This window comes from Accipiter gentilis, chromosome 12 (genome assembly GCF_929443795.1).
Source record: "Accipiter gentilis chromosome 12, bAccGen1.1, whole genome shotgun sequence".
Lineage (NCBI taxonomy): Eukaryota > Metazoa > Chordata > Aves > Accipitriformes > Accipitridae > Astur > Astur gentilis.
Genome location: NC_064891.1, coordinates 34,946,611 through 34,969,074, shown reverse-complemented (window position 1 = coordinate 34,969,074; position 22,464 = coordinate 34,946,611). Strand labels below are relative to the sequence as shown.

Here is a 22,464-nt window from a genome sequence, read left to right as displayed (position 1 = left end):
CCATTTCTCCTTTCGGTAACTTGTATTGAGAATGGAAGGAGGATGCTAACACACAAAAGTAACAAGAAAGGGAAAAAAAACCCACCACACAACAAAAACCAACATAACATTCCCCATTCTTGGCCTTGGCTCAGGTGAAAACCATGAACAAATAAAAAAAGAAAATAAGTTGTAGAGAACAAAATATTGCATTGCCCCTGCTTTCCACTCTTCCCCCTTTCTGCAGATTATCCCCCCCTGCAGCACTTTTGCTAATGTCATGATATCTCCCCCCACTAAAACCCTCCAACAGCTGCAAACCTGAATAATAGTCCACAGACAGATGTGAAGAAAGATGTTCTTAACAGTCATTTAAATTTAAAATATAGGGGGTTTTTTAAACACAAGTCAAAATAACCAAAGGCTATACAGGCAAGGTGAACTCTAGTTATGCATCCCATGAGTAAATAACCATAAACTACATGGGGATCAAACAAATGAGACACTGATAATGAAATGGTCTGACCAAAATTATGCCCAAGATATGTTTGTAATACCTGGGTGGGGGTTTGGGGTGGTTTTTTGGTTTGTATTTTGGCTTAAGGTTTTAAATAAAACTCAATTTCTGGTAGATTTGTTGTAAGAAAAATAAAAGTTCATATTGGATTATATTCTACACAAGAGGAAATTAAGCGTGATTCATGACAAATCCTGCTGGCTGTTTTACAAGGCATAGGAGTGAACAAAACCAAAAGGGAAGCAAAAGGAATACCACTGACCTCACTGCACTTTCCTCCTGGGAGAACTAGTGGGCTTGCTTCCACTATTCTTTAAGAAAACCTTGAGGTAGTTTATGTACATCAACGTACAAGAGACAACCTTTGGGGGAGGGGACCAGACTCCTGAAAAAAGCCTGCAAAATGGAAAATCCTCAGACAGAGGTGAAAAAACCACTGTTAAAACCTGTTAGGGAAGACACACTGCACAGCCCGGCAGTGCAGGCCAGGTGAGTCAGCCAGGCACGAACAGAGAAGCCCTCAGCTCTGAAGGAAGACAAAAGCTACCTGGCCACATATGCGGGCATGATTTGTTTCTATCAATATTTGTTTTCTTTTCACTTCTTGTTCTTACATTGCCCTTCTTGCCAGAGAACCTGAACCAAATTAAACAACAATCAGCATCTGCAATACGAGGTCTAAACTCTTTGCCTTTCCACAGAAAGAGGGGTAAGCAAAAAAGAAAGCTTCGCTTCGGTAGGAGTTACATCAAACCACCCAAATTTTAAACAGACGATAGATTGCATGAGAAAATAAAAGGTCAGAGATAAACACTGCTTACATAGGTGCACAGAGCATAAGATCTAGGACCACCCTTCATCCCAGCGGAAGGAGAACTTTAATGCACAATTTCAGCCTAGCGATAAAGCAAAATCCATAGCCTTTTGCAGTAGGTATTTCCCTTGTGCCAGAGGAGCAAAACCACTTACAAAAGCCTCATTTTGGAACTCTAGGTTCCAGCATAAAAGATTCTACAAGATGCCCAGCAAGGAGCAATCCCAAAGGGAAATTTCTTTGCCTACCGCTGGGTGGGCACATTCTTTCACACTGCCTCCTCCTGGGCAGGCAACAGATGCCTGGCAATCCAGCTACAGGAGAACCTTGTCCATTAGTGCCACCAAATCCTCTGCAGTTTCATGCCCTGGACTCAATCCAAGATATGCCCAGTTTAAAATATGAGAAGCCATTAAGCGAGTCTGCAGTCAGGGTTTAGAAGGTTTTCTGTGAACTCTGCCCATCAGACAGGAAATATTATGGCTGTAATAATTTGGGGCTACCTTATTATTTCCCATTGGACTGACTATCAGGGTCTGAAACAAGAAGTAGAAGTTGCTTCTGCAATGCACTGGCTTTTTCAACCAAAGATAGCACCAACTCTTCACAGCTCTTGCACACAATCGAAAAGAAACATATCAGACTGCCAAGTCTTGCCCTGAAACTCCTCCGCACCTCGTACCTACTGAAAGTAACTCGGGTGGGTGGTTATTCATAGGTTGGTCCTGGCCATTTGAGGTGGCCTTCCAAAAAAGAGGGCTTTCCAGCAAATCCTTTCCAGGATTTACACCCCTGCTGCTCAACCCCATTAGCTGGATCCATGAAAAAGTTCGAGTTTCTTGATAGACAACCCACTGATACAGAATTTGGCAGCTTCAGTAGACACTCAAGGGTTTGTTTTTAGCCTGTGAAAAGCTTCAAACTTTGCACACTTGCTCCTTCCTCCTGTGAAATATCCTTTCACTAGGATATTTTATAAGTGTCTACATGGCAAACCTCAGATGGGAGATAAAAGAAATATTTCATTAATTTTTGCCAAACAACTTTGGTTAAAAAAAACAAAAAACAAGAATAGGAGACAAACCAGGACGTAAACTTGAACGGCAAAAATTATAAGGTAGCTACAGTGTGTGTGTGTGTATGTAAGAAGTTTTACAGTAATCACAGTATTGTAAATATTTCAAGTATTCTGATTACAGAAATTGACAACATGCATTCCAGTCATCACAATTTTCTTGGTATAGAAGAAAGGTATAATATTACACAGGCCATATTAACACAGGTTTTATAGCACCTAGGTCACCAAAGCAAGAAAACTTCTTTTTCATGAAGACTCCGAATTTACATATAAAGAAGAAGAAAGAAAAAAAAGTCATATACAGATGCATACACTTTTCTAAGGTGTTTGTTGATTATTTTTTTTTCTTTTTTTAAAGAATTGAAAGGCATTCATTTGGGTTAACTCAGAAACAAATTCATTCCTTTTCAGTAGTATCTAGTAATCTGGGACCTAAGACTTTTCTGAGGTGAAAAAAGGCAAAAAATTTTCTAAAGCATCAAAATCTAGCCAATACATAGCACAAAATATTAACACTACCACATCTGCAAGATCTACCTGGCCACACAACTACCCACAGTTATTTTCCCATCTAAATGAGAAGTTAAAGGCTGAAAAGGGAATTGGTGGGCTTTCAAGTAGAAAGTTTTTAATACTTAACTTTCCCTTATACACTGGTTCTGGTTTGAACACCACCTCTTCCGCTGCAATGCCAGTGGACCAGAAATGGGTACACATACACGGACTGGGGATGCTGTTCTATCAAGAACAAACCAGTAACGTGCCCGGTATTTACCATTCAATAGCAAACATCTAAACTTTTTCCATTTCCAGTTCTGAAGTAAAGGTTGGAAGAACCTGTTGAGGTCAATAAGAGATTTGTAGGATATTTACAGTCCTGCATTGTACAAAACACATCACCTACGTGGACCTGTTTTCTTCTGGTGGTTTCTTTCAAGAGAAACTAGCCCCTCGATGGAGATTTCTACAGTGCAGCAGATACACAAATATGAATAAATAACTCTTTGGTCCATTTGTCATACTCTGCATTCCTCACTACTGAAGGTTAATACCAAATGAGAAGATTTCTCCTTTGCATTACTTAAATGTAAAATTTATGCTAAATAGCACAATTCCCAAGTAAAGCGTTCCAGGGCGAGCTAGTACAAAAGTCACTTTCTTCTTTAACTCAAAAATGCAGAAGCAGGGTCTCCTAGGTTCATAGAAAACATTTACATTGTTAGTACCATGGCAGCAAAGCAGACAGAAGGCATAAGAATCATAGAATCATTTAGGTCAGAAAAGACCTTCAAGATCATCAAGTCCAACCATCATCCATGCCCACTAAACCATGTTCTGGAGTACCTTGTCTATAAGCTTTTGGAATACCTCCAGGGACGATGATTCAACCACTTCCCTGGGCAGCCTACTCCAATGTCTGACAACCCTCGCAGTAAAAAAATTTTTCCTAATATCCGAACTAAATCTCCCTTGCTGCAACTTGAGGCCATTTCCTCTCATCCTATCTCTAGCCACCAGACAGAAGCGACCAGCACTCACTTACCTCACTACAACCCCCTTCAGGTAGCTGTAGAGAGTGATAAGGTCTCCCCTCAGCCTCCTCTTCTCCAGACTAAACAGCCCCAGCTCCCTCAGCTGCTCCTCATAAGACTTGTGCTCCAGGCCCCTCACCAACTTGGTTGCCCTTCTCTGGACACGCTCCAGCACCTCAAGGTCTTTCCTGGAGTGAGGGGCCCAAAACTGAACACAGGACTCGAGGGGCGGCCTCACCAGTGCCCAGTACAGCGGAACAACCACCTCCCTGCTCCTGCTGGCCACGCTATTGCTGATACGTTTACATTGTTAGCAGTATGGCAGCAAAGCAGACAGAAGGCATAAAGATAAGCTTCATACAGCTGCTGATGTAGAAAAGGAAAGGTAATTCAAACTCCACTTGTGTTTTTCCCTAGCTCTGAGAAGCATCCTTTCTGACTACTGTTGTGTACTGCACCAGTAATAAATTCAGCCTGTTACTTTCTCAGCCTCCTACAGCATGGAAAGTTTCAGAGCTAACCCTGCCTGCTCCTCCCTAGGTCCCTACTACCCCGAAACTTTCAGAAGACTCACCTTACTTAAAATAAATCTGACAAAGCTCGGCAGGTACTCATCAAGAAATATTTTGCATGTCCAGAATGTGAAGGGGGGGGAAAAAAAAAACAAACAAAAAAAGGCATTGCTTTCAATTCCAGCAATGAAATTGTTGCCATGTATTATCAGCACATTTAAAGACTACTGTTTATAAACACTGTTATGCTTTTTTAAAAAAGGTAGCTTTTCTAAAAGGCTGATGCTCAGGAGGGAAGAGGAACAGTTTGAAAGGAATGGTTTTCACCAAAATAATCCATGGTACTGGATTAAGGTAAACTTAGGCAAAGGTAATTCACTCTGTCATTAAAATACAGTTGTGAAAGGATTCTGTAGAATTCTCTGGCTAGACAGGCCATCTGATCTCACCAGCTCTTGAAGTTCATTCAGCTGCTCTGTACATTAGAAGAAGTATTATTACTGCCACCAGTTACCTTTGAACAAAGATAAAACCTGCATTTTTGAAGCCAAAAATGTTTCTGCTAAACCTTTAGGAGGCAGTTAAAATTCTGGGCCTGCATCAAGGCTTGGGAAGAATCCACTGCCCTCTCACAGCCCTTTATTTTCTGGGAATCACAACAGAACCAGGGTTTAGTTTTGCCAGTTTTGTTATATTAAGACTTCAGGCAAAAATTTTAGAAGCCTTATGAAACCACGGTAATTTGTTAATATTTGCTGATAAAATTATTTATTAGAAGCCGCTTGCATCATCGGTTCAGATAAAACATGGCACAAGCTGAAGTCAGCTTTTAATCTTGCCCAATATATCAAAGCACCAGGATACAGTAGATTCTCGACAACATATACCTGCATCATATATCTTCCCTCATAAATAAAGACAAATTTTAGCAGCTGTACAATAACTTTTCCTCCATGGTCAGTCTCAAGAAGTTTTTCATTAATATAATCCATAGAAACAATTTCCTCCAGTGACTTACTTGGGACTATGACAGGTAGCCACTGTGCTAAAAAGCCTTCTCTTTGCATGGTCTGTACCTGAGCAGGAGATGACGACGTAACCATCGGAGCTGCTTAAGAAGAAACGCCCTGCAGCATGGCTATAAGAGATACTCCTGGAACAGCCATTCATGCTTCAGCTAGGTGAACGTATGCTACTAACAAGCATCTGCGGGTTGTTGGGCTTTCTCATTTGCTCTTCATTTCCATCTATTCAAAGCACTTCTTCAGCTCCTTTGGTGTGTTCACTTGCCAGGAACATCCTTCCAGGTCATGATATCTATATTCAACCTGTCTTTTTCTTTCCTTTTTTCAATATCTTTAAGGCAACTCTTCAACACTTCACTTGCCTTTTTGCAACCAGAAGTTCTCCAGAACAAGGCATCTTTTGAAATACACTTTTCCAATTACAAACAATTAGGCCAAAGATTTATTAGCTGCACTAGCAAGTCCTTTTCCCGGTTGTTGTTCAGTATGTTGCAAAGACAGTAAGTGGATTTAAACTTCTTTCATAGGGATGTATGTTGCCCCAGGTTTTTATTATACAGTATGATCTATATGAGCACTGAGGCAATTCATACTTTAAATTACAGTATCTGTCTATCATTTTCCTCAAATGTATCTAGTCAACTGAGCAACCCTGGAAGCTGCATTTTCACTACAAAAAAATCATCTCCATTATCCAGATTAATTATCCATGAAGGTGATCCCACCTAGAGAACTTGCTCAAAACTTCTAGCGTGGTAGCTCCACTAACTTTTCTGAAGCAGTCAGCATACTTCTGTCACACTCAAACTCTTCCAAATGCTTATTTTCATTCCCTGTCACCCACATCAAGAGATTCCCTTATCATGGGTTTGATTTTTACTTTTACACATGCAACATTCAGGTATTTCCTAGTCAGCTTTACAGGGCAATGTGCATCTTCAGGGGGAAACAAAAAGGCATGAGAATGCAGCAAAGAAAAAAATCTGCCAGAGACTATTAGAGCTGAAAGACAATTGCTATCAATCCTCAGTTTTAATCATCATGCCAATATGGAAAAATCAGATGAACCAAGGAGTAGTAAAAGATTACCACTTCCTTCCAGTAATTAGTAAACAGACCTTTCTGATGGTCATGTCAGAAGAGTTGCCCAAAGCAAAGTACAGTGGGCATACTACCTGTCCCTGCTTTCGAGGTACACCAAACTCGAGAGCTATACATGCTCAGGAGATTCTAAAATTTTTCAAGAGTGATCTGTGCAAATGTTTTGCCAGCAACACTACCAGCTACATATGGATGCGTCAATTAAAAAATTATATAATTTCCCAATGCAACATATCTTGCTGCTATTTCAAAATAAGTATTTTTATGGCAGATCCTCAATCACACAAAGCATTCTTCCTGTAGAACACCTCATTAGCAGACATAACCTTTCATTTTTAAAAGGAGATTTCTGTATTTCATGCTTGGTCAAAAGGTCTGTAAATTGATAAATAGCATTTTAATTATCCATCTAAGAGAGTTCAGTAAAAGATGATCACAGAATGGTTGAGGTCGGAAGGGAACCTCTGGAGGTCACCTGGTCCACCACTCCTGCTCAAGCAAGGTCACCTACAGCCAACTGCCCAGGGCCACATCCAGACAGCTTTTGAACGTTTCCAAGGACGGAGACTCCACGACCACCCTGGGCAACCTGTGCCAGTGTTTGAAAACCAGAAAATTCACCTACTGTGAGTGCTGTCAATTTGTGCCCGTTACCTCTTGCTCTGTCACCGGGCACTACTGAGAAGATTCTGGCTCCCCCTTCTTAATTTCCTCCTACCAAGTATTTATACACATGGATGAGATCCCCCTGAGCCTTGCCTTCTCCCAGTTGAATGGCCCCAGCTCTCTCAGCCTCTCCTCATAGGAATGATGCTCCAGTCCCATAGTCACCTTTGTGGCCCTGCGCTGGACTCATTCCTGTATGTCCATGTCCCTCTCGTACTGGGGAGCCCAGAACTGGATCCAGCGCTCCAGGTGTGGCCTCAGCAGTGCTGAGCAGAGGGGAAGGATCACCTCCCTCCACCTGCTGGAAACACTCTTCCGAATGCAGACCGGGAGGCTGTTGGCAAATTCTTTAAGATGACCTACAAACCTCTGTCTCCTTCAACTCCCATAAATCGGGTCCGGAGGGAAGAGTCTAACGTGCACTCAGAAGCCACAGCAACTGGATTATAACCAAAAAAAGATATCTCCAGAGTAACTTTCTGACTGGCAGCACTTATAAGGTTAGCCTAGGTTACACAAACAATATCCTACAGTGAAGTATTGTCTGTGACAATAGGATACAAGATGTGAGGTTAATACTGTACAAGAAATTCACACTCATTTAAGACTTTTGTTAACGATAGCGACAACCCTCACCTTCTAGGTGGCAGACAGTATCTACATGCGAGGTAGGTGTCACCTGAGATTCAGAGCTCCAGGGAAGCAGCAGTACCTTGTTAAAAAGGATAAGTGTGCTACTCCCTAATGTGCAAGTTCTTTATATGTATAAATTAACTTTTATTTACATTTAGATTTCACACAGAAACTGTGAGATATGGAGCAACTGCAGAGAGTCCAGCAAAGGGCCACTAAGATGACGTAAGGGACTGAGGCATCTCTCCTACAACGAAAGTCTGAGAGAGATGGGGCGGACCAGATGACCTCCAGAGGTCCTTTCCAGCCTCAACCATCCTGTGCTTCTGTGAAGGTGTCAGAGCTCATACTTTTTAGTTATGAGTGACTGAGAAAGGTACTTTGACACATCATTCATGAAAATTAAGGATAAGCTATTTCTCCAGTGTAGTGGTGAGCAGAAGGTTAAATGATACAGGAAAAAAACCCAAACAACATCCCTGCTAAGGTAGTCAACATCCCAGAAGCTTAAGTTAATCTCTCAACTGAAATGAATGCAGGTTTTTCCCCTTTTGTAGTACAAATATGGGGGGTTTTTAGTTCACTCTTCCTTTCCTCCCTCTATCAAAAGTAACCTCATCTCAGTATATTCAAAAGATAGCATCTTAAAGTCATTTTCCCCTCCTTATTACGGATAATGTAAGGACAAACAGCTTAGAAGTCGTTGCAGTTAACAGAAACTATAAGCACTTCATCACAGGAAACTTTTCTTAAAAGATGTAGAAAGATCATTCACTGATAATCTAAACCAAACTTAGGGTTATACACACAGAGTATAATTAACTAAAAGTTTCACCAACTGCCTTTGCCAGTTCTCTGCTTCCTGATGGAGCCAAGCTCCCTAGTAGCTACCACAGAGCTTCCCACCCTGCTGCACAGACACCTTGAAGATATTCACCTGAGCCAATACAAGTCATTAGGCAAAGCACTCCTTAAACAGATCTCCGCTTTTGATTTGTAAACTAGATAGGATTCCCTAAGTAACATTTACTGCACTGAAAACACATACCCTGGCCGCTGTGCTCTCTTCATTTCTTCCTCCCAAACTCCCCAGCTGAATGCCCAATATAACTTGTTATGCCATTAGGCTCCCTTCTACTAACCATAGATACCACCACCGTGTGACTCAGAACAGCAGGTCTCTGAGGGAAGAAAATAATGCTCCTGCGCAGCTCTGGTATGTACATCTTTAGTACTACCACTGTGACTTTAATATTAAGACTTACTCTATTACACCAGAAAAATAAGTTAAACAGATTTTATTTAAGGCAACCCAGATGTGTACATTACTGAAGAAAACTTATTTGTAAGGGGACACAGAAAAAAATGTATACGTAAGAAAGGCTACTACCTGGTTTTCCAATGATAAAAAATAACCATACATACCTACACACGAACCATTTTAGACTACAATTCTGAAGACACAGCAACAGAACAGCAAACTATTTCTTGGGAAACCAGCCACCCACAAGCAGACAAGTCCCTTTTCACTTGCTAAGTGAGAGCATTGCAAAGTAGAAGTGCACTTTGCTCAGTGTTACAATAAGAGCTAATGCCATCCTGTCCCCAGCTGCTTAAGATCAGATATAAGAAAGCAGTTTAAACCAAAGAGAAATCATGCACTGAAAAGGAAGGCCAAAATTATAAGTCCTAGGATGACGACTTGATTCACAGTTTACTCAAGTTAATGAAAAGACTCCAACTCCCACAGATTTCAGCAGGTTATGAAACAGGTCCTGCAGAGGGAAATGTTCCAAGTCACAAAGAGCAAAGCCGAATTTTGATACCTAATTGCCACCACTGCCTATGAAGAAATCCCTGGTGTAAAATAGAGAACAAATACAATGATTTCGCTTTCTCATTTTAAAAATGGCATGAAAGGAACAATAAAAGAAAGTTATTGAAGAGAACTAGATTGTTCCCAGCTGTTGTTATAAAATACTACAGCTGTTCGTGTCATTGCAGCTAATGACCAGTTGCACTTTTTCAAAGATTGTAACACAGCATGACCATTGTAATCTACATCAAACCAAAACTTGGCAAGCATCATGGAAAAAAAGACTAAAAAAATTATTTAAATATTCTGTTTGATTTTTTTTTTTAAATTTCTGTTCATGGGTTGTTTTTTGTTGTTTGGGGGGGGATAGGAAGGGATTTTGTATGAATGGTTCTGCATTCAAATTGTCAATTATGTTAAACTGCTTAAAAATGATGGTAAATAAAAGGTATTAAATTACTAAAACTGTCTCTTCCAGTAATAAAAGCAGAATTCAGCCAAGAATCCCAAATTTGTTGTTGAAAAGAGTTGTGCTGAGTAAAATTATCTCAAGTCCAAAGTGGATTACAAAACATCTTTTCTCTGGAACCAACAACAGGGTGGGCTTCCCCATTCAGAAGTTTTTAATTGTTTTGTTAACTGTACTATATGTGAAGCAAACCATTTTTTTATAAGATTCAAATACACAAATGCAAAGAAAACATTAAAATAGGAAAAAAAACCCCACATATACAGATGCAGAAAGAATTTTCAGATACAACTCTCTACTGGAGCATTACTCCTTGACAGATGGAGAAAAAGCTAGGGGAAAAGCATGTATTCCCGCATAAAATCTCCACAGAACCTGGAACATACTATTTCAAGTAATTTTCATGTCACTTCTAGAGAAAATACATGACTGTGTTCCGCTCTAGCCATGTGCCTTCCCCTCCAAAATCACCCATATAGAACTATAGGCCAGGAATAAGTCACAAGTTCGTTCACTGTTTTGGTTTATTGGTTTTGGGGTTTTTTTTTTTCCTAGTTACCAAGAAAATAATTAGTTTATTAAGAAAGCTAGCATTCATTTTACCAGTTTCTCCACTTCAGGAGAGAAAAACACTTCCAGAGGAATTCCAAACACTTCAGAAAGACTACCACCTAATCACACACAGCATACACCTGTTTTCATAGGAACCAATTTGGGACTTTGTAACAAATACAGCCACAACAAAAGTACAATAAAAACAAAGCACCCCTATCCAAAGAAAAAGAGAAATCATTGTTAAACATGTACTTATAACGAAACACAGCAATGGAAAACATGTTAGAAGCTGTGCCTCTTTCTCTCTCTTTGGGCCATCTATCTAGACTGCAAAGGATTTCTTTCCAAGTGCTGGTTACTTCAAAACATGAACAACTCAGGAACTTTGCTTTATGCGGCCCCACAACTACTGACCTGTCACTATCAGCAAGCAAAAAAAATTAGTCATACAACCTACCTTCAAAGACACTCACAAAAGCTTAAATTAAAAATTAAAATCTAATCACACACTAAATTAGGCCAAAAACCTGTAGTTTGGATTCTATTAATTAAGCCTATTGAACAATGCCCAGAGTGAGTGTTAAAGACCGTCTGCAGCATCACATCTGCGTAACCCATTATTAACACATGTTATTTTCAACACTCCAATCAGAAGTTCAAAGTGGACTTCCTTTCTTGTGGCAACACTGTGCAGGCGTGATATTTTTATATAACTAGCAAGTATCAGAGCCAACATTATAGCAGAGTTTGCTCCATAGCAGGTTAGTTATACTTTTTTGCTCCACTCCATCAGTTCTACATTGTGCAACAGACAGGATGACTCAAGGAAAGTATTTTGGCCTACACGAATCTGACACAATGAAATGGCTAAGCTGCATGCCTCTAAAAGATAGGATGGAGAAGAAGAATATGGTGTAGAATACTGACATTGTTATACCGATACCTGTCTCCAACAGTACACGTTTAATCCCATTACAGCACTTCTCAATTTTGAAAGCCCTGTAACGCATCAGACTTCAATTATTTTAGTAAGTCATATATGCCTATCCGAAATATGGAAAACCAGCTATTACTACTGGAAGATTTAATGCAACCATATTTTAGCACAGTTTTTCCTTTCTTTACCACGAAGATTTTGTACAATCTAAGCAGACTAGGTTCTGCACCTTTTATGCTTAGAGTTTAAGGTGGGGCTTTAAAGTTCACTCATCTATGGTGAACTTCAGGTTTTTTTCAAATATTACCTACTTCACCAAATCTAACCTTCCATTGCTAACTAACTTCTACAGCTGGTTGCAAAGACACCAAAGCATGAGTGTTAATACCACCTCTTCTCTCAAGTTAACCAAAACACACCACTGTCTATGCTAGCTCTCAGACATTTTTGCATACTACATGAGTTAAAACTAACAGTCACACACTGAGTTTTCGACATTACTGCTAAGCAACCTGCAAGCAGCAGCTGAACTGCAAAATAGAGATGTCCTTCTGTGACAAGTTGGGTAGAGCTTGAGCAGCACACTGATAGTGGAACTATTCGCTGAAAAGAAAGCTATAGAGTCAGCAGCTGGTTGCAGAATTACAACACAAGTCTGAGGGAGAGGCAGAATATACTTCCCCTATTCTCATGTGCTTCCCCAGGCACCTACAGATGCCTATAAGATGCACCAAAGGAAAAACACTGTGTTCAGTGAACCTCTTGCGTTAGGTACACACACCCAAATCACAACTACCAGGCAGCGCTTAGGCTGCTCGACATACTTAGCAGTAAGGATGAAAGCAATAAGGAGAGAAAAGATTGCAGAAATGTAGGAAAGGAATAGACAGGAAAAGACAGGGCATATTGAAACACACGAGGGAGAAATTATTTTAAAAAACACAAAAAACCAAAACACAACTACTCACCAAAAAGGAAGCTGCAACAGAAGTTCAGTACAGCACAGCTTTCTCTCTAAGCAGAAAGAATTTTGAGTGGTAGACAATTCTCAAACTAAATGCTTTCAAAAACTTCATGAAGTACACCCTAAAAGGAAAGAATGCCACCTACACCTTAAGCACATGTAACCCCCAGAGACGCAGGAATTAGCTTCTAATTGAACCCACCATCTTTGACCTCTGGTGCCTTTCCACTCAGCTCCTTCCCCTCCGCAGCTCCAAACATAAATGGTATTAGTTGGAAATTAGTTGGAGATTGTGTTGGCATCGTAATTCAATCTTAAATAAGACAGTCATGGTCTCCTCATACAGCAGTGTTGCCATACCAACGCTAACATGTCTAACCTCGCTTATAAATATAGATCTCATAGTCAGTTTAAAATGCACGTAAATGACTGTCAAGGAGGTACTACTCTGGAGGTGTTATTTCAACAGTAGCGGCTTTCTGGTGGAGGAGTAAGTAGGGTAGGAATAAGTAGTTTAGATTTTTATCTTTCAAAGAAAAATTTACCATCATAGCACTTATTGTCTCCCTGGTTCTCCACATACAATCTTCTGTCTGTTCCTTCGTTCAATAATTGAAGAACAACAAGAACATACCTGGGGTACAATCTCCAGCAATAATACATCTGAATCTACAACCTGAGTGGCAGATCACTCAATGAGTCATGCACTTGCGTAAACTAGGCTGCACATACGCTGTAATATTTTTCAGAACTGGGATGATACTTCCCACCATTATTGACTGAGTAGCCATAAAATGATCTTTTATGGGGAAAGTCAAGGTAAATGACTGATTATCAGAACAGGAAATTATTTAAGTGTTCAGCTGAAGAACCATTATGCAATTGTAACTTGCATTTGACTCGTGAAACCGCATACAAAAGAATACAAGAAGGCACCTTTCCATGAAGATGATTTGAAGTGGCTTTTACTTCAGAAACTTGTGGCTTCTTTTATGGCACGCTTGAGAAGAGTGTTAAGCAGTATCTTTGTATCTTAAAATACTCTTAAGGAAATACTTTTCTCCACATTCTTTAAAGTTCTAAAGAGGGAACTATCCCCCACTACATGCTGCTTCAACATTATTGGAAAGCCTTGGATGAATTAATCTTATATTTAAATAGAGTACCAAATTTGAATTATAGTCCTGCCTTTGTACTTTAAGTAGGAGCCACTCAGCAAAATAGAAGAAACTGAAAAAAAAAAAATTATGGATTTGGAATATCTAAGCTACAGGTACTTATTTATTGACATTACCCAAAATTACTTTTGAGAGAAAATTCCTTTAGAAATACTAGACGGGAAGGAATGCGATGACTTCTGGAAGTCATGGAACTACAAAAAAATAATTCAAAATATCAAGTTATGTAATCAAAGGTAAATATATTTTGCATTTGATCTTCCTGCCACAACCTGCACAGAAAAGCAAGCATAACTATGCAACATCTATCATCTCTAAGTGGGATGCATGCGATGGAAGTAGATACCATTCAATTTGGGAATAGATAGCAGGGAGGAAACGACTGTTCTCTACAACATCCCCCTATGGAAAATTACCTCAACTGGCTCATATTTTCCAATTAAGTTAAATGCTGATAACATCCAGCATGAACTACTCTTTCAAGTTTCTCACCACCACTAGTGGTATCAAAAGCACCAGCTCTCTTGCTAGGCTCAGCCGAAAAGAGCAGGTAACGGAAGACAGCTTTAGCCAATATGGAATTCAGAAGCATACAAGAGGTTTTTAACACCCAAACAAGGCAATTTTGCCCCTCACCTCCTATCAGTCCTGAGACTCCGCAAACTTAGTGAGCCACTCTCCTAATACAAAGCACAAGAAAAGCCTCCCACCTATGCAGTGCAGTGATAACTGTGTAAGAAAGGCACCCTTCAGTGTGAACGCGATTTTTCCCCTATGCCTTTACAGCAAAAGGCTTGTTTCGCTAAAGGGGTTATTTACGAAATGATCTTAATGACTAAGAGGCTCAGCGAGTTCACAAATCAAAATAAATCACCAGCTTTATTACATAAGCATAACTGTCAAGCACTGTACTTTGGTTTTGTTTCAGTTTCTCATTACTACATTTGCAATCCTTTACAAGCATTATACACCCGTCACACATATATGCAGGTTTATGCAGCGTAAAACACAGAAAGACTGCAATACCCAAGCAGGTTCCAGCTGACAGCATCCACTGGTCTGACAAGTAGTAACTTAGTTTTGACCACGAGATAAGAACAAAGTGGTTACACATAAGAAAATAACAAGCCAACCTCATTTTCTTTCTTAAGTAACCATAAGGCCTATGCAAGCATATTCAGCTGTTTTCTGCTCTCAGCTGCATCTCATATGGCTCGCTTCACGAAGGTACCAGGGGATCTACCGAAGCTGAGGTGGAGGAACACCCATCCCTTCAAATGAAGGTAAAAGTGGATGGAGGAGAGCAGATAATCCCCAGCTGTACCGGTGCCACCTTTCTGACACAGCTGAAGGTGGATTCTCTAGTTAATAACACTCCTTGAACCCAGATGCAGGCTTCCTCAGATCAAGCAAGTACATTCCTAAGTACTGCAAGGATAAATTAATTAGAAGAAAAATGGAGTCAGCTTTCCTATGCCAATAGGAACAGCTACAAAGCAACTCCTTCCCTTCCCTCCTAAGGATCAGGCAGATACCCAATCTTCAGCACCCTCAGAAGAGGGCCACATAACCATTTACTCTCCTGTCGTTAGACAGCTATAACTATCCAAGTAACACTGGTCCTTATCACGCATTTCCTAACACTCAAATTTACACCAAAATAAATATCACATTCAACAACGCTACTGACATTCAGGTCATCACACAATTACTCAAAAGCCACTGAAGGGCAGCCCAGCACTTGCAGGATACATCTATGCTAGAAAAATTGTACTTGATTCACAGAGAGATAGAGGCAGGCTTCTGCAATACACTAATGCTGGATTCCAGCCTGGAGCAAAAGCCATTGGCGAGTACACACAAGTCTCCCTGGACTAATGGAAACTCTAAACTTCCATGCTAATTCCCATTATTGACAGCAATTTTACCTTTCACGAATCTGAAATTAACACTGATGGCTAACATATTGATCACGAGCTGGCATTCGTATTACATTACAAACAACCAACAGCCTGAACTTTAGAAGACCATTAACAATGACACAGTTTGAAATTCAGAGACAGCAGGGACTGGTGTCTAGTTTTTTTGGGTGTTGTCGATTGTCAATATAACTGTGTACACCTCAGCACACAATGCACAAGAGGAAAGGAGATTGCCAGCACCAAGGTTCACAAGCCATGGCAGCAGCCCATCTAAACAGCTGAGATGGAAGGATTTCATTAAAACACCACTTTCCTTCAAAGCAAAAAAAAAAAAAAAAAAAAAAGAAAAAGAAAACAGGAGGGGGGAGGGGGGGGAACAACCAAAAAAACCCAACTACCAAACCACTCAAAAGCACATAACTATCTGACCTGCCCAGAAGAATCAAAACAATCACTGTACCTAGCTAACAGCAAGATTTCCAGGAAATCTTTGTATGACTACACCAGTTCACTTTCAAAGTTTTTATTTAGGATTACTCTGCTTTAGAGCAGTATTTCTAGAAGGCAGTAATGCAACACTGAATATTTTGAGGAGGTCAAGTAACACGATACACAGCTTTTCCCTCCACGTCAGTGGGGTTCAAAACTTGCTAATGTCAGTAGTGACCAAAAGCTGTTGACATCAGACAGCTGTTATGTGACCCATGAGGAATGAGCCAGTATCCTCAGACCAGTTTTTCCCAGACAGGTATTCCTACCTTCACAAGAACAACCAAGCCCACACTCTGGCTGGCAAGTCTCAGGAGTTAAAAGCAGTGCGGACAAGGAGTAGCTTCCTCAGTCCTGAAGCAGAACAAGAACTTAGACAGCTCTGTCCAGGTGAAGGCTGCATCACACCTCTAACGAAAAAGCAAGGAATTTCAATTCGTAAATATGTCAAGTCAGTATTTGCTGCAACAGCGTGTTGTCCTGAGCCTTGATCCCACAAACTTCTGAATGTACCTGAATGTACAGGTCACTGTATTTGCAGTCAACAGACCAAAGTGTTGCTCCTCTACAAGATCACAAATCCAGAAAGTAAAGGTGAATTGTCTAATTTGCATCATAACATACATACCACGTTAAGGAGAGCACGAGAGTAAATCAAAAAAGTACTTCTCAAACCTTAACTGCATCCTCTGGATTCACATACTTTTCCTTTAGCTCAACAGAACGCAGTTTTAAGAGTTAATTGGCTTCTGAAAACTTAATATTACACACAGACTTGAATTTCTTCTTTACACTGCTCATTACACAACAGTGTCAGATCCAAAAATTTCACTCCAACTGTAATTGTGCACAAACTGCATAACAGAAGTGGGAGAAGACCAGGACCTTATAAGCATCAGGGGCTCCTAAACCTTTTTCCCCTTCTCCCAAAAGCATGTTTTATTCTTGATTCAAATCAGTTTAAAGCACAGTTCAGACAATTCAATAAGCAAAGCAAAATGAGTACGAGATGAAGTCCTCACCTATGGAAATATCCCACTTCTCAGTATATTTGAGTTTTTTAAAAAGACAAAAAAAAAAAAAAAAAAAGCAGCCAGCAGCAACCCCCTGAAGAGGCAGCTCTCAGCCACAAGCGATCTGCATGAAGCTGCTGGAACCGTAACCTCCCCAAACCCACCCCACCGTTACGTAACGGTGCCGAGCCAGGATTTTCACCAGCCAGCCCAGAACTGTTGTTAGAAAGAGACATCTCCTGTCATGCACCAGCAAATCGAAAGGGTTTTAAAAAAATGCCAACCAAACACAATAAAAACAAGCAAAAAAAAAAAAAAAAAAAAAAACCCACACATGCAAACAGAAGAGAGTTTAATCCAGAGCCTACATCCATATGCTAAAAACATTTCCTTTCCAAGTCAGGTTTTATATGGTATTCTAACTTAAAAAAAAAAAAAAAAGTTGTTTTCACAGATTATATCTCACCAACGTAAGAATATCTGAGTTTCCTCTCTAAAATACCAAGGTTCTCTAACTACTTACATAGGTACTTACAAGGAGCCTTTTTATTTTTTTAATTATTCCTTTAACATTGCAAGCCTGTTTCAGTTGTTCACATCAAGAAGGTACAAATCATGTCCTATAGGAAAGAAACAACAAAGTAATCTTTTCCTATCTCTGTTATTATTGTTTTCTTACTTGATTTCCTTACAGTCTATATGAAGGCAGTGTGAAGTGCCTATGATACAGCAAAGAATAATCCTATTAAGAATCAGTTTACTGTGTACTACTCTCTTCAGATGCTATTTTAAGACCTTAAAAGGATTTCAATATTTAATAAAGGACTGAACCAGTTAAACAAATCCTCACATCTCCAGTGAAACACTGACGTTATGAGACAAGAGTCAAAAGGTGAGATGGACACCTAAGCAGCACGTATATTCTGTTCTTTTTGTTCAATGCTTTAACTCAGGTTAACAAAGTTGATTTCTGTTTTAGTTGCATTATAAAAATATCTAACTGTACCTGCTAAGTTTTCTTAGAAATGGTGCTTCCAGATGTTTGAGATGTTAGACGTGAAAAATGCAAAAAAGCAATTGCTGACAAAACACATTAAGATGCGCTGAAACCACTGAGGGTTTTGTAAATATAGAGATAATTCCTACTGATAATGAACATCAAGGCAAAGGAAGTTCTGCCACAGCAAAGATGAGGACCTTTGGTCATGTGTGAGGACCAAGGCAGATTTAGAGAAAAAAAAAAAAAAGTTAGGCATGGCCCACAATCATGACAAAGTCTTCCTAATAGGATGGTTCCTACAGAAGATAAGCGCCACCTAAACATAGCTGTTTCAGGCTTCTAAAGCCTACTCTTAGTGTGGTAAAAGAGACTGACTAGTGAAACAAGCAGTAAATATTCCAGATATTAGAAGGTGAATTCCTAAGTAATTTTTTAAATATTTTTATCACGCATGTAATTATGTTTCTTACAACATCTGAAGATCTACAATTTCACTTGGAGGGGGAAAAAAAAAAAATAAAGGGGGGGAAAAGGCACAAGAAGGTAAGTATAAATATAAATACAAAAATATAAACAATATGCCTTTCTGAATAATATTTATCTTGAGTGTTTAGCTTTGGTGTACACTCAAGTAAAATATCCGAGGCCATTTCAATTCCCAGCCTCCTGGGTTCTGACAGGGTGCATACTGCATCTAGGATTTGTGCTTTCCACCATAAGGCTCTGTATTGGTATAGGGGTTATAACGTAACTGGATGAAATACACCGTAACCAAGCATATGCAGCTATACGGGCAGCGCAGAAAGGAAAAGAAAAAACCCAACCCAACCAAACCACTAAATACACAACCGCTTCATACATACCGAGAAACGCACATGTGCAATTTAAATGAGGCACTACCCCAGTAAATAAGACCTCGGTCTGTACTGCAGGGCGCAACGCGTTGTTGATCCAAACTCTAATTTGTTTATAGGGCCGAGGGTCGCAGCACACGCATACCTTCGAAACCGAGCAAAAAAAATCATGGAGCCGATACGTGCTTGTGCCGAGCACCCCCACGCACATCTGCACGCACACGCGGGTGCACGGCCACGGTACGCCTGCTGGATAACTTCACATCCACGCAGGCCGGGCCGTCAGTAAGAGACGCCGATGGAGGAGGAGGAGGAGGAGGAGGAGGAGGAGGAGGAAGCAGCCTTCGCCGCCTCCCACAGCCCCCCTGCGCCCACGGCCGCCCCCCACCCCCGCCGCGGGGGCGACCTTGCAGGGAGCGGGGGTGGAAGAAGCCGGGCAGCGCAGCCTCTGCAGGGGGGTTTGGGTTGTTGGGGGGGGGGGAGCGGAGCCCTGGCTGTCGGCGCGGGGAGGTTTCCAGGCATCCTTGCTGCATGCGGGGAGCCGAACGGCAGTGACAAGCGGCGGCGCAGCCTGCGGGGGGGGCTCCGGGGAGCGCAGTCCGGAGGAGGAGGAGGAGGAGGAGGAGGAAGGGGGGATGCCCGGAGGAGCAGGCGGGCTGGGGGAGGGGGCCGAGCCCTGCCCCCCTCTCCCCCCAGGCACCGGGGCGGCTGAGGAAGCTGGGGCTCCCCCTCTCTCTCACGCCAGCCCTGTGCAGCGCCTTCGAGGCGGAGAGGGGGAGGCGGCGGGGGGGAGGAAGGGGGGGAAATGCTGCAATGTAGCGCCGGGCGGGCAGGCGAGGGAAGCCGCAAACCCTCCACCGGGGCTCGGCGCAAGCCCCCGGGCCGAGCCCACCGCTTAGAGCGGCCGCTCCGCCGGCGGCCCCGCGGTACCTGCCCGGGGCGGGGAAGGGGGGGACACACACACACACACACACGGCCGCGACCCCAGCCGGGGCCGCGGCGGGACGACCCGGCCGAAAGGGCGGCGAGGGCGCAGCACCCACCTTTCACCACCCTGTCCGTCGTCGATAACTTGGGATCAACGGCCTTATGCTCCGACATGTCCGGCGGCCGGGGAGGCGGCGGGGCTCTCCCCCCTCGGGCAGGGCAGGCGCGGGCTGAGGCGGCGGCCGCCGCTGCGGTCGGGGCTCCGGCTCCTCCGCTGCGGCCGAAGTTGCCGCGTCCCGCCGCCGCCGCTGGCTGGCTCGGCTGGGCTCTGCCGCGCGGTGCCTTCCTCCTTCGTCTTCCTCCACCCCCGTCCTCCTCCTCCTCCTCCTCCTCTTCCTCCTCCAGTTAATTATTGCTCGCTTTCAATCACGCCTCCGGGTCGTTTCGGACGGCTCGCTCTTCCCCCCCCCCCGCCAAAGCCCCCGGCGACAACACCCGCGGCGGGCGGCTGTCAGGCAGCGCCGGCAGGAAAAGCCGCGAGTGGACGCGGGCAGCAGGAACAGCCAGGTTGCACACGCAGCGGCCAGCCCTGCGCTTCCTTCCTCCGCGGCGCGCCGACGGCTGCTCCGGCTGCTCCGGCTCCTCCCGCCGCCGCCACCGGCCGCCGCCGCCGCACCGGATCGGGATCGGGATCCGGATCCGTCTCTCGCCCCCCCGCAGGGTCTCTCCCCTCACTCGCACCGACACCGGCCGCGGCCCCGCGGCGCTGCACACGCTCCGCGGCGCAGCGCCCCCCCCCCCCGCCCCGCCGCGCCGCGCCGCGCCGCCCGGCCCCGCCCTCCCGGCTCCCGCTCCCCCGCGTCGCCATTGGCTGCCGCCGAGCTGCCAATCACTGTCAGGTAGCGCCGCCCCGCCCGCGCCGCGCCGCCGCGCCGCCCAGGTGCACCGCCTGCGCCCAACCGCGCCGTGGGGACCGGCGGGACCGCGCCGCACCGCACCGCGCAGCGCTCCGCCGCCCTTCCCCGCCGGGCCGCGGCTCGGCAGGCGCGCGGGTACGGCCGGGCCGCGGGCGGAGCGGGGGAGCCCGCGTGTGGCCGCGGGGGCGGCCGCCACTTGTCACTCACTGTGGCTGCGGCGGCCGCACGCCGGGGAACCGCGCCCGGTGGCCGCGCCTGCGTACCGGGCCGGGCCGGGCCGGGCCGGGCCGGTGCGGGGGGCGCGGGCAGCCGCCGGGCCCCGGCGGCTCCAGCCGCCTGCCCCGAGGGTGGGCGTCCCCGGCGCCGCCACACGCAGGCACAGGCACGGGCGCAGCCGGGGCTGGCCTGCACGAAAGGGAAACTGCTCAAACAGCGTGCTCCCGTCTCGGGGTTTGCTAACGTGGCCCCCGGGTACGAGACTCTCCGTTACGGATAAGAGAAGAAATACATCCCTCTCCCCTCACTGCGTGCCTTGCCCGGCGCACCTGGCGCGGGTCAGCTTGCCGAAGGGTCGCAGCGCTCGGCCCTGCTGCTGGCCCCCGTCCACCCCCACCGCCTCCTCCAGCTGCCCAGCAAGGACAAGTGCAATGGTCAAACGTGGGGCGTGAAGTGTTCGTTGCCCCCGGTAGGAAGACGCCGCCTCTTACTGCGTGTTGCTTCGGGGATTGGAAAGTAATTGACACCTGTGACGGTGTCCCCCATCGTTCCAGACAAGATAAATATTGTTTAGAGCTTGTTTATACATGTAGTTGTTCAGGAGGAGCTATTCCTGACTAATTTCATTACTAATTTCCAGAATAAGGCTGAGCTGTTCCGGTTTAGTTCAACAGTGTGAGTTTTAATTAAAGAGGAAAACAGGGCACACCTATTCTGGAAGAGGGATGTTTACAGAGTTGCTGCTGAATACCTTCTGTGTAGATGAGCCAAGAATCAACAGACACCTAAACCCAGCTTCCCATTTCCCTCCAGGGTGATGTACAAGTTGCTTGCTTAGCAGATACTATTGCTTTAGAAAGCCACAAAGAAAATAAGACGGCAGTTACGACACATGTTCTCTGCTTTGATTTGCCTGACATTTTTAGGGGATATTTTGTCGGCTGTCCTTGTGGCATTTTCACTGAACATGGGAAGACATTGTATGCGACTGACATTCAGTACAACAGCATGAGTTCTCAGCTTGTTCCGGCAACTGTGGCGAGCCCCATGTGGTGTGACCATCCTTTTGTCCTACAAGCACAAACTAGCTGGGTGACAAAGTTCCCATCTGAGATTCCTATCGCAATGGTAACACAAGAACAAGAAACAGACCCGGTGCTCAAGCAAGGGTATTTTATATACGCCCAAACAAATTCTGAAGCCCGTGACAAGTCTGCAGAAGGCTCCCCATATACGAGGCATACTTCATGAAGCGCCAAGTGCACAGAAGAATCTGGACAGAAAAAAACCAACATCTTCATCCCCAGTGCGGGGAAGTGCTGCTTAGCGGCACTCAGTGCTTGGACAGAG

At 43.8% G+C, this 22,464-nt stretch overlaps 1 protein-coding gene across 2 annotated transcripts in view; it reads right to left on the bottom strand.

The window, feature by feature from the left end:
• PPP3CA (protein phosphatase 3 catalytic subunit alpha) overlaps positions 1–20,761 on the bottom strand; it is a 200,470-nt gene extending 179,709 nt beyond the window's left edge. Inside the window, exon 1 of one of the 2 annotated variants that reach the window (XM_049814903.1) lies at positions 20,098–20,761. In XM_049814903.1, the coding sequence (XP_049670860.1) occupies positions 20,098–20,155 (58 nt within the window). In that variant the 5' untranslated portion in view covers positions 20,156–20,761. The remainder of the gene's footprint in view (positions 1–20,097) is intronic. The other variant, XM_049814904.1, reaches the window with a different exon arrangement.
• Positions 20,762–22,464: the final 1,703 nt, after the last annotated feature.